This window comes from Epinephelus fuscoguttatus, linkage group LG7 (genome assembly GCF_011397635.1).
Source record: "Epinephelus fuscoguttatus linkage group LG7, E.fuscoguttatus.final_Chr_v1".
NCBI classification, from domain to species: domain Eukaryota; kingdom Metazoa; phylum Chordata; class Actinopteri; order Perciformes; family Serranidae; genus Epinephelus; species Epinephelus fuscoguttatus.
The window spans coordinates 38,048,396-38,060,944 of record NC_064758.1 but is presented as its reverse complement, the minus strand read 5'-3'; the positions used below and the strand labels follow the sequence as shown (position 1 = coordinate 38,060,944).

General features: G+C 41.1%; 1 protein-coding gene across 11 annotated transcripts in view; it reads left to right on the top strand.

The window, feature by feature from the left end:
• Positions 1-4,928, top strand: part of hspg2 (heparan sulfate proteoglycan 2) — a 167,704-nt gene extending 162,776 nt beyond the window's left edge. For all 11 annotated transcript variants that reach the window (XM_049581471.1, XM_049581476.1, XM_049581474.1 and 8 more), the window contains 2 exons: positions 79-182; positions 2,204-4,928. In XM_049581471.1, coding sequence (XP_049437428.1) covers positions 79-182; positions 2,204-2,376 — 277 coding nt within the window. In that variant the 3' untranslated portion in view covers positions 2,377-4,928. The remainder of the gene's footprint in view (positions 1-78; positions 183-2,203) is intronic.
• The last annotated feature ends 7,621 nt before the right edge of the window (positions 4,929-12,549 follow it).

Genomic DNA, 12,549 nt, shown 5'->3' with positions numbered 1-12,549 from the left:
TCTGTTCAGATTTGTCTGTGCATGCTCAGTGCTTGTTTTGAGTTGTGTTCGTCTCCTCATGCTTCTCTTGTCTTGCAGAACTGGAAAAGATGGATACCTCCAGATTGATGGAGGGGCCGCACTACATGGACAGTCTAAAGGCAGAAGCCTCATGGTCAACACCAAAGGCAGTATATACCTTGGTGAGTGGACTGAAAGTGTGGAGGCCCAAAACTGTCTGAATGGAGTGAAAAGTTTCAAGTCACATATAGCTGGAAAAAAAACAGTTGGTTAAATCAAAAGTGTGGAAAAATATAAAGCTTTACACCCTTCCTTTAACAGTTTGCAAAATGGTAAAAACTCTGGCTAGCTATCGTAACTGCAAACACTGGAGGCTAACACTAGCCTTTGGAACTAGCTACCTAGCTGAAGCTAGCTTCGTTCATAAAACTACTGCTGCTGTAGAGTCACTGTGTGACCTCTATGGATGTATAAAGAGAGCTGGATACAGCATTGGAGGCAGGGCCCATTCATTCCTATGGAAGTTTATCAGTTTCTTAAAATTACCAAGATCTTGCACATCTTTGGGCCCAAGAGACTTCACCAGCCTTTTGGCTAACTTCCGCTTTAACCCTTCCTTAGCTTGAATGGGAATAAAATCATTGAATTGTGCGGCTACTTGTAAACTTTCAAGATGTTATCAGACCAAATGAATCCATCCCAATAATGAAACAAGTCATTTCACGGGGGTTCTGACGCTAAAAAAATGTATCCATTGATTTACAGACGTCTCTTTCACAATGTGGTACGAAAGGGAAAAGTCTTTTGGCACCGTAGCATCACATGACGGACCCAGAAGTTGTTGTTCCACAGTTTTGGGCTTGGTAACCTCTTGGAACAGTAGCCAAGGCATTTAAGCTCGCAAGCTAACGCTACTTGGAAGGTCACTAGACACCTTTTTTTTTGGTTTTCATGACTTTACGTTCGAGTGAATGTCTCTTGTCTTTATCAGCTGCAACAATGGAAATAGTTTGGCACCAGTGTTTTCAGTTACAGTAAGCTAGCTGTCCAAACCGCTTTCATCCTGATTTCTCCACTTACATTGCACATTTTTACAACTATATTTCGTCAGTTTTGGGGCTTCATACAAAGAGTTTATCTTATCTTATTTAGGCCCACTTGATGTTCTGTTGTACTTACAAATTAGAGAAGATATCTGGGTCATTTATTTTAAGCTTCAGTGTTCAGGATTTTGGGGCAGAAATTGAATTGAATATGAGAAATATGTTTTCTTCAGTAATCACCTGAAAATAAGAATAATGTTTTTGTTGCCTTAGAATGAGCCGCTTATATCTATATAAGGAGCGGTTCCTTGTCTACGGAGATCGCCATGTTGCACCACCATGTTTCTACAGTAGCCTAGAATGGACAAACCAAACACCGTCCCTAGATAGGACCATTCATGTTTTCGCATCAGCCACAGCAGCCCCTACGTGACATTGCTGTGTTTCCATTACCTTAGAATGAGCTAATATCTACATAGAGAGCGGGTCCTCATCTACGGAGACGCAATGTTGCACCACCATGTTTCTACAGTAGCTCAGAATGGACAAACCAAACACTGGAACTAGACAGGGCCATTTGTACTTTCACATAGAAGCCCCTCTGCGATGAGCAGTGTCATAAAAGCTCAGATTTTTTAACGTGAAACTGGTTTATTTAGTGTTTTTACTGGTGTAAAACACCGGGTCCGTTTGTTTCGGAGGAGGAGATGTCTGTGGACAATTTGGCTCATGGCAAAAACCTGTTGAATGTCTGGATCCGAAATAAGATAAGCATACGTAGCAGGCGCTGGGCGAGCAGGTGTCTGCAGTGTGCCACACGGTGTTGAAGAAACACTGGTTTGTGATTCTGTGTTTTTACCTTTTTTAATCACCTGGTCTATTTGTATTGGAGAATTTGTATTGGAGAAGACGAGACCTCTGTGAATAATTTGGCTCCCTGTAAAAACCTCTGCAGGGATTCTTATCGGAACAGGTTTCAGCTGGTTGCAAGTTGCAATCCTCACCACTAGATGGCACTAAATCCCCTTAAATCTTACACACTGTTCCTTTAAAGCTGTATCAGAGAACAAAACTGCCTCCCAAAATGCGAAGTGGGTCTAAATGTCTAAAGAAGAACTTTTTTTCTGGTTTCTTACTTTGTGTGTGTTCTCATGTGACAGGCGGAGCCCCGAACATGGCTGCTATGACAGGAGGGAAGTTTTCATCTGGAATGACGGGCTGCGTGAGGAACCTGGCACTGATGAACGCCCGGCCGGGACAGCAGCCAGCCCAGGCCATCGACCTGCAAACCCACGCAGCCCACGGCATCAACGTGCAGCCGTGCTCTTCATAGATCGCAGCACACACACAACAGACACAGACATACTCAAACACACACATACACACACACAGAGAGACTATGGAGTGATGTCATACACACACACACACACACACACACACACACACACACACACAAACACAGCCGACTCACACAGAGAGACTTGGTGCTTTGCTGCTACCAAAAAAGAAAAAACCAAGATGACACAACAGGATATGTTTCTCTGTGTGCAGTAAAACCAAAAAAGAGAAAAAATGAAACAATATTAACAAGTCTTCTCTTCCTCAGTGTTGTATTCTCAATGAAGGACTATTAACACAGGAGAACCAGTACAGTTTACATACTTCCAGCAGTAGTTTTAGCCATGAGAAGAGTAAAACATATTAGGCCTTCTACGATGGGTCAGATCCTATGGAGTTGGAGATGTTTTTACAGCACTGAATTTTTATTTATATACATATGAATATATATATATTATATTTGTGGGGGGAAAACATGCAAACTAACCATTACTGCTCTTCAACTTTCCTAGAGTTTATTCTGGGTTCTAATACTGTGTGTCCGGGGCTTTTTATAGGCCTAACTGTATTAATACTTGAAGATGTTTAGGCCTTCTTTCTTCACTTCTGTAGAGGAACCTTTTGTTGTGTTTGCGAGCATGCTTACAGTCTTTGGGAGAGGAGCACACGCGGTCACGGTCACACATGCAGCTTCAGTACACAACTCAGGTCGTCGAATACAAATCAATAACTGCTAACGTTCTGCCGCTTTCACTCGGCTGATTTTTTTTTTTTTTGTTGGTTTTCTTTGCAAGTCATCCACAGCGCTGTTGTGTCTTCTGTGTCTGTATTTGTTCTTTTTTATGAAAAAGAAAGAAACCTTGGTGCTAACGTCAGACATGAAGATACAGCACACAGTCATACGGTTGCCTGTTTGTCACATGTAGAGAGGTGTCTTTTTTTAGTGATTTGGTTACTTAGATTAAAAACAATGCACAACAGTTTAAACTAGTGTTGCATTTGTTGATATGCATGGCATTTGAGGTTGATTTTCTAAGAATACGGCATGATTTCTTGCCTCCGCAGCCTTATTTTAATTGAGTAGATCTCAAAAACAACAGTTTTAAAGAGCTGAGAAGGGTCATTTTTTTATGTGTGGTTGTTGAACATATTGTTTTATGTGTAAAAAACTATCTGCCAGACAGGTAGATATCTCTAGAGAATGATGAGTGTGTATGCTAGTACATGTGTTCTTTATGTATTTCTCAGCAGCTTCCATTTCCAACAGGTCACCCTACAGTGCTTTAAGCCTCAGTATGGAGTCCGCTGTATGTGTGTGTGTGTGTGTGTGTGTGTGTGTGTGTGTGTGTGTGTGCGTGCCTGTGTCATTATCCATATCCTCAGGAGGGTCAACCCAGAACTGCCTCAAGATGTTACTTAATTTTCAGGTTTGGTAGCTTTAGTGACAAATCAGTAAGCTATAAAACTCTGAAGGCTCTGTGGTTTGCTCTGCAGAAGGAGATTCATCCTGCGACACAGTTGGGATAGTGTCTGGTCGTGTGGGAATGCAGTGGAAGCCTCCTGCAGGTGCCGTGACCAGTCGTGTTGCTCTAGTAAAGCATGCTCGCCCACCTTTTAGTCGACCACACCACGAAAACCACGACGGCACGATCACTTTTTGGGGGTTCACAAGCCTTTTTTTTTCTCTTTTTTTGTAAGCTTAAAATATTTGTATTAATATCCTAAAAATGAGCACTATCCTTTCACTTAGAGTCGCCTCATTTTTATTTATTTTATGTTTTTTTTCTCTTTTTCTTTTGTTTCAAGGCTTCATTCTGCTGTTTTAGAGCAATCGCAACTTGCTTTTTTTCTTTTCTCTGGTTATTGTGTATTGCCTCCCACATCCCCTTGTTTTTCCCCTCATGTTTGAGTTTGAATACAGCGCCCCTGCACAGGAAGTTCATCACAAATCCCCCAATGATGTTCCATGATTTGTAAAACCTGGAACTGCCTGGTCAAACGGTTGGAAACTGGTTTTATTATTCACTCAATGAAAAAAAAGTCTTAGGCTACAAATACAATGAATTATTTGTCATAATGTTTGTTCGCATATGAACATGTGGGTCGAGAAGAGCCACTGCTGTGGTCCAGGTTTAGGACACTGAAGCAGAGAACGATGGTGTGTGCCCCTTGTTGGGTGCCTTTTGTGTATCTGCTCTTAAACTGGATTTTCATATAGATATATATATATATATATATATATATATATATATATACACTGTACACTGTTGCCCAATGCAGAGTTGTCAAGAAACTGCAACTGCTTTTTGATGTTTTTAGGCCATTGCAAAATATGAAAGGTGCACTTTTAGTAATGATGGAAGTTTTTATTTTAAAATTTGTTTCACTTCTGAATGGCAGAAAAAGCGGATGACTCGCTCAAGTGAATGAAAGTGTACCAGATGAAATATTGTCCACGTCAGGACGACCTGACTGCTCCATTTCCAATGTTGAAAAGACGCTCCCCTTGCCCCTGGTGTTTCTTAATTAAAAACAAAATTCATGTGCTATTTGTAATCTCGTGAGTTTTCTTTTTTCCACCTCTGTATCTCTGTGTTCTGTGCCACGCTGCTTGGTTTCTTTAGATGGAGCATCGTTGCACTAAATCACTTTATTGTTCCCACATAATCCATCGAACAGTAAGTGTTAAGGTTAGCTGGTCCCTGAGGAGAGGCCGATTACACAGCCTATTAAGAAAGTTAAGACCCAGTGATCCCCTGTAGACGTTACGCCCAAATCAGGTTTCATAAATAAAACTGTCCCATGGGTACAGTGCTCTCATCTTACAGAGTCCACTGTGTATACTTGTTAAATTACAATAGCAGTATGGATAACATAAAGCATCATGTACTGTGGAAGTCACGGCAAAACTTAAAGGAGGAAAGGTTAAAAGGGACCTGTTACATTTTTCATTATTATCTGTCATACATATAATGTTACAATGTCGGATATCAAACGCAGCCAAAGTTTCAAATAATGAGGTAAGTAAAAATATGTATGTAAAAAATAATCACTGTGAGCTTTTTCTGCTTTTGAGGCAAGCTGACGTCAGATTATCATCTTCTCCAGGCATGCTACTAAAAGTGTTTACATTACATACACTGCTACATGTAGCTACATGCTAACACCAGGGGGAACATGTAATTTTGGTTGCCGATGATGTACATTTCCTTCAGATTTCAGATCCTATGCTTGTTGGAACATGATGGGTTGTTAATGTTTTGGTTCAGAAGCTTTTATTGGTGATTTATTGCGGTTGGAAGAGAAGCTATATACAGATACAGTCATTCACCCACTGCAAGTACACTGCTACATGTAGCTACTTGCTAGTGTCAAGTAAATAATCTTGGTTGCTGATGTTGTTAATTTTTCCCCAGTTTCAGATCATAGTCCTTGCAGAACATGTCTAGTTGTGAAGATCTTTTGTTTAGAAGCTTTAATTGGTGAGTTTTCATGCCAGTACACTGCTACATGTAGCTACATGCTAACACCAGGGGGAACATGTAATCTTGCTCGCCAATGTTAATTTCTTCCAGATTTCAAAACATATTCCTGTTGGAACATGAAGGGCCGTTAAGATTTCGGTTTAGAAGCTGATTTTGCGTGGTAGAAAGTGATCCTATATTCAAGTACAGTCATTCACCCACTGCAAGTACACTGCTACAGGTTACTACATGCTAACATTAAGTAAGCATGTAATTTTGTTGGCTGATGTTCATTTCCCCCAGTTTCAGGTCATAGTCCTTGCAGAACAAGATTTTCAGTTTAGAAGCTTTTATTGGTGATTTTTCATGGTAGAAAGTGCCTCTTTACTTCCTTACAGTCAACTTCCAGCTGCCAGTACACTGCTACATGTAGCTACATGCTAACTTCAGGGAATCATGTAATCTTGGGGTGCGTTCATGAATCCAATCTGACTCTCTACACTGAAATAAGATTGCTGTTGTTCGTACAAACCATTGAGTTAATCACATTTTGCTTGGCACTCTGTTGTGTTGTGTTCTGAATAACCAAACGGTACATTTTAAAGGGAAATTTCAGTTTATTTCAACCTGTCTCCTATCGTCCTAAATTTGTTTAAAGTGACTAGTGACATAGAAATAATAGTTAGCATGTTAGCCGTTAGCCTAGATACAGCCGGGGTGCATAGTAGCGTCAGACCTGTTAAAACGTCAGTGAACGGGCAACCTTCAAATGCAAAGTTAGTCCACTAAACAAGCTTTTTCGCCACAAAGACCGCCTCATATCGTTAGGATAAATGTCAGAGAACATATAGAAAATGACATGTAAACGTGTTGTCTTACCTTACCAGTGTGCTGCCGTGTTTGTTTATCCCTCTAGCTCTGCTTTCCATCATATCATATCGCAAGAACAAGCAGCGATCTCATAGCGTGCCTGAACAAGCAGCAGCAGCAGCTGGAAGGCAGAACCGGACAGTAGCCTGAAAAGTTCATTCATTTATGTTATGAAAGATTTATAGAATAATGGCTGACTTTTTGCCAGACTTCGACTTTGTGGAGGAGGAATTTGATTTTGCAGAGTTTGATGGCCGCCCTTATTTATTTGAGCCAGAATACACTGACGAAGAGCTTCGTGAAACTGAAGAACGGAGGAGGAGAGAGAGAGAGGCATAACAGGTAGAGCACGAGAGAGGAGGAATGGCTGCTGCAAGGCTGCGTAGCTCTGGAGATTGGTGGTGTACCTGTGAATGCTGTGCCCCAGTGCCCACAGAAGAGGAATGCCTCTGTTGCAAGGAATGGGACCGGTTGCAGCCTTATTTTCAAGGTCTGGATGTGACCGAGGACGAGACACCTCCACATGGAGTAACGTTAGTATCCAGCTGGGCTTTATCTAGAGCTGGCAAGATATATTTCGGCCACACTTTGGAAAGCAGAGCTACATTGTAAACAAACATGGCAGCACACCGGTAAGGTAAGACAACACGTTTACATGTCGTTTTCTATATGTTCTCTGACATTTATCCTAACGATATGAGGCGGTCTTTGTGGGAAAAAAGCTTGTTTAGTGGACTAACTTTGCACTTGAAGGTTGCCCGTTCACTTACGTTTTAACAGGTCTGACGGCTGTATCTAGGCTAACAGCTAACATGCTAACTATTATTTCTATGTCACTAGTCACTTGAAACAAATTTAGGACGATAGGAGACAGGTTGAAATAAACCAAAATTTCCCTCTGAATTCACTCCGAATTTACAAAGTCTAGTTTGTGCCAGAGTGAACTGCAGCACTCCGAATGAGTGTTTCTGAACGCACCCTTTGTTGCCTGTGCAGGTAACTTCTTGGTAACTTTACCCCTTCAGTAAAGTCGATTTCAGATCATAATCCTGCTGGAATATGTCTGGTTGACGAAAGCATGCATCTACTGCTAGCTCACCTAGCACCACTGAGCTAGCTAACCTTACACCTCAGCCGAGGAGGACTATTAATGTTTACATCCCCCGTCACAAGCACAACCCTCTCATCAATGAGTAGATGCACAGTTCCTTCTGCATGCCGATACAGTTGGCAAGTGTAATTTGATAGAAAGAAAATACATGTTCTTACATGAAACTGCTCACAACAAGGTCTGTGGATTATCTTGAGTAACAGGGTCATGATTTCTGGAAAGAGACATTGATGTTGAGTTTTTCATTTTTTTTCAGCACTGTGAGCACCACAGGCTGAGTGCCGTCTAGTTCCATTGTTTTGGAGAGAAGGCAGACATCTCTACAGCCTTTTTACATGGGGCGAAATTTTGTCAATAAAAATGAGTGGGAGCCCTGATATTCTGTGCAAGTGATACACATGACTACTTTAAGGTTTTATAAATACAGTAGTTATATTTACCTGCAGGCAGCTGTTGTTGCAATGCAAAGATCATGTAAACAATTCATGAACTTCTAGCGTCACTTCATCCTGAAGCAGTCAGTGACATCAGGGTGTTGTTATGTAACCGGATCAGAGGGACCCCTTCAGAGCCTCGGGGGGCCACCTGTACATAAACTAATCCTCTAATGACAAGATGTTTTACAGTGGGATGACAAGACAGAGGTGGGTTTGGGTTGGCTCAGTTTTCATGCTCAAATTATGGTGGTTATGTAAGAGAATGTTATTTCTGTATGAAAATTCAAAATAAGATCTCTTCTTTGTTCAGTCTATTTCTCCTGGACATCACTTGGCTTAGAAGATTTTGAAAGTCAGCTCCTGAGGAAAAGCCTTCCTCTTGTCTCAGCCTGATCCTAATTTAAGATCTTAAAATGCTCTTTTTCCTCTCTCACTGCAGTAATCTTTATTTATCTGAAATAATCAGCTTTTTAGATGATAGAACTCTGCATGGCTGTGTGTTGGTACGTCATGTATCTTGTCTGCCAGTGCCAACCTGCTGTCTGTTGTTGTTGCATTATTGAATTGTTCTGATGCTCTACTGTTGTTTGTTGTTTTGCATGGCTTCTGTTCTGTCTTGAGAATTTATGTGTGCTGTCGTTAACTCTGCCTTTATGTCTTTATGCTGTCTTTGTCCTGTGAATTTTGTCCTTTTATTCATTTCAAAACATCTTGCCAAAGGACTGCAGTTGAAAATTAGCCTGCTGGCTAATACTGGCACATTCATGGAAATGTTGATTAATGTGTGTTGTCCTTATAAATAAATAAATAAATGAAATGAATTCCAAAGGAAAATTTAACTCAAGTGACCCCTGATCAACGATTTGTGTTTTATTACAAAATAAATAATACAAATTTAAGACACTATTAGATACAGATTAAATGCTGGAGAGTTTCTTGAAAAGAAAACGGGAGAAACACAACAATCAATTAATGATTTTAAGATGATGCTGCAAAGTGACATCCTTAAAGGGCCATTTCACCAATTTTACACAAGAATCTCAGTTCACTCATTATACAGAGTACTACTCACCCTGTTAAAATTGTTGTGCAATGTCTTTTACAGCTCTGGAGGCACCTTTATAAAGTCTTTAGGGTTTTCTTTTTCATTTTTTAGCTGGACCAAGGGGCCAGCCCAATAAACGCAAGAGTCTGTCCCTGATTTACTGCCTGAGTGATGAAGATTAGATTTAACTGTACGGTCATTGCACAGTTCAGGCACGATGAGATGATGAATTGCAATTGAGCATCAAACCAGAAGAGCAAAAATTCTGTGTCTGTGTGTCTTGGCGTGGCTCTCATCAGTCCTGCTGCCAATCTACCTGCTCACCTGAAAGCCATCCACTAATCAACCCCAGCAGTACAAATACCAGTCCAGTCTCCACGAGATCGTTCAGTCTACCTTGCGGTACTAATGACGGCCTACTTTTTGCTTTTTGTTGTTTTTTTTTAGCCTGAACTGTGTTTCTCTGTGCCTCAGATCCACGCTCACCAGTCACCCGTTTACCAGCCTGTTTCCAGCCCTGCTCAGCCTGCCTGCCCTGTTTCTCCAGAGTGTCCTGGATCAACCCAAGACACCCCTTCTTGCTTCAGTGAAAATAAATCCACTTTAAACTGAACAGTTGTCTGAGTCACTCTTTTAGGTCCAGGTCTCTCTGTACTATACTACAACATAAGCAGTATGGACAGTGTGTAATGAATACGCTAAGAAGTTACATCATTGGTCAGTGGAGTGTTGGAGTTTCCATGATGGCTGTTTAAAATGAATATTGCCAACAGTCTTCAGTTACGTCAGCAGCTTGGTGTGCTACGCTCCCCCTCCAAGAAATGTCAGCGTGACACACTCATGTTATTCTTCTACCTTTCTACTCTGAGCTACTCATTAAAGTCAGAATAACAAAAAGACCATCCTGACTTTATAAGTGTTTCCAGACTTGAAGCTCTGTTCATAGCATATCACGGTTAAGGCCTACTAGTGGTGTTAGGAAACTCAGCCAACATCATCTCACTGACCTCCTTTCTTCAACGCAGCTAAATTACTATTTGTGGTGTTTCTTGTTACTAGGACGCTGTTCTTGTTTCAGCTGTGATACTCAAATTAATTCACAGTAGAAATACGATCCCAGACAACATTCAGCACATAATCGAAAATAAACACAGTCTGAAAACAATACTGATGTAACACTTGGATCGTACTTCAGTCTTGATATCACATCTCTGTGACAGTGAAGCCCTGCAGCTGTCTCCTGTCAGAAACACTTCACTTTCTTGGCATTGGGGCGTGTTGTGTAACAGTGTCATGCAGATTGCAGTTATCCAACACTAATCCTGGTTATTCTATACTTTTTCTTTCACTGAGGGCTGTGGGCCGTACCAGCCTGGCCAACACCTTAACTGTTATTTACAGAAACACAATCGTCACCTGAACAGGTGAGTTTACCTCCTGATTGTGCAGGTCATGCCCAGAGGCAGAGACTGGCCTGCCACACTCTGACCTTTTCAGGTAAATGACAGTGAGTCTTCAAGTTTGTATCAGTGAACAGCAATGAGTTCAACAGATCTTTAATTTAAGTTCATATATTAACATCTGTTAAATGTAAGTTGAAGTTTTACTTTAAGGTTCAGTGTGTACAATTTAGGAGGATTTATTGGCATCTAGCTGTGAGGATTGCAGATCTACAGCCAGCTGAAACTTCTCCCGGTTAGAATTCCTTTAGTGTTCATTGTTGAGGAGGTTTTTACCAGTAGCCGAATCATCAGCAGAGGTCTCTTCCTCTTCAAAACAAACAGACCAAGGAATTAAAAACAGGAAAACACTGAATGAAGTAGTTTCACATTACAAGTCAAGGTTGCTCTGATGCTCTTCGGCTCGTCAGAGGCATGAAGCTAGCCAAACACCTGCTAATGTGTGCTTTTTCTCTCTGATAATTTAAGATCCAAACGTTCAGGAGTTTTTTTACCAGGACCTAAATTATTCGCAGAGGTCTCCTCCTCTGAAAAACAAAGAGACCAGATTATTGTACCCAATTTTAACCCACTACAGTGGCCGATGCAAAGGCAAATACACAAAAAAGTTTTGGGATACTGAAGAAACATGGCGGTGCAACGTGGCAGACTTTGTGAACGAGGACTCGCTCCCTGTCGGTGTTTCTCAAAGTCAAGAATGCCTCCTTGATAGGACTGGCCCTTCAAAGTCGGGACCTACAGAGGCAAGACTCCCTCCTAGCATTCGGTGAACACACATTGGAACAGGCCAGAGAACTCTGAAGATGGCCAGTTCAATTCTGGGAAATCATTCGCAAAGAATTGCGGGTACTTTATGCCTGCTGAGGATACACACATGCATCCTTGAACATTCTCTGAAGGAAGGACTCGTAGGATTCAAAGGATCCTTTGTATTAGAACAATCCTTGGGCGAGATTAGATGAAGTAGCCTTTTTAATAATCAGTGGTTTAAGGACCCTTCAGGGTTCCCACACATTTCAAAACTTTTTGCATGGCTTTTCTTATTATCATGAGGTTTTTTTTCTTGCTCCGCTGTGATTTTAGCTAGCTGGCATACATAAAGGGAGATACGAAATGTGAATGTACATGGTGGTAAACAAACATCACACATGCACAAATTTCAGAGCTACGTTGCGTCGACAGCTTCAGAAAATAAATTTGACGTTATGTTACCTCATGTGGAAGGATTACTGTTACAACTTCATTATACAAAAGAAAATTCCATGACTTTTCCAAATCTTTAAGTGATGTTTACTGAGTCCATGGCCTGGAAAATGTGATTGTAAAATTCCATGACTTTCCCAGATTTTCCATGACTATGGGAACTCTGACCCTTGACTTTGAGAAGCACCATAAGTAGCTATAAACAGTTCATTCAAAGGTAACAAAAGCACGACAATTCTTATTTGCAGGTGATCATAAACAAAAGAAAACATACTTATTATATTATATTCCATCTCTGCCGATATATCGCCCTAAACCCTACACACTGGACCTTAAAGCACACGCAGGACTCTATTAGGTGTCCTTTGTCCTTTGTCCTTTGGCGCTTTCTCATATTCATCATAGTTGTCAAACTCACACAGGAAGTGAGTTATCAAGTTGCTCTATATTTCTTTCTGAGCCCAAGGGACGATCCTCCAGCCCTCCAACCATCAAGTCTTGACTTTCACCAGTGGATATCACATGTTCATTGAATGCAACACGACTGCTGAACTGTGGGACTGGTCAAACACATCGAT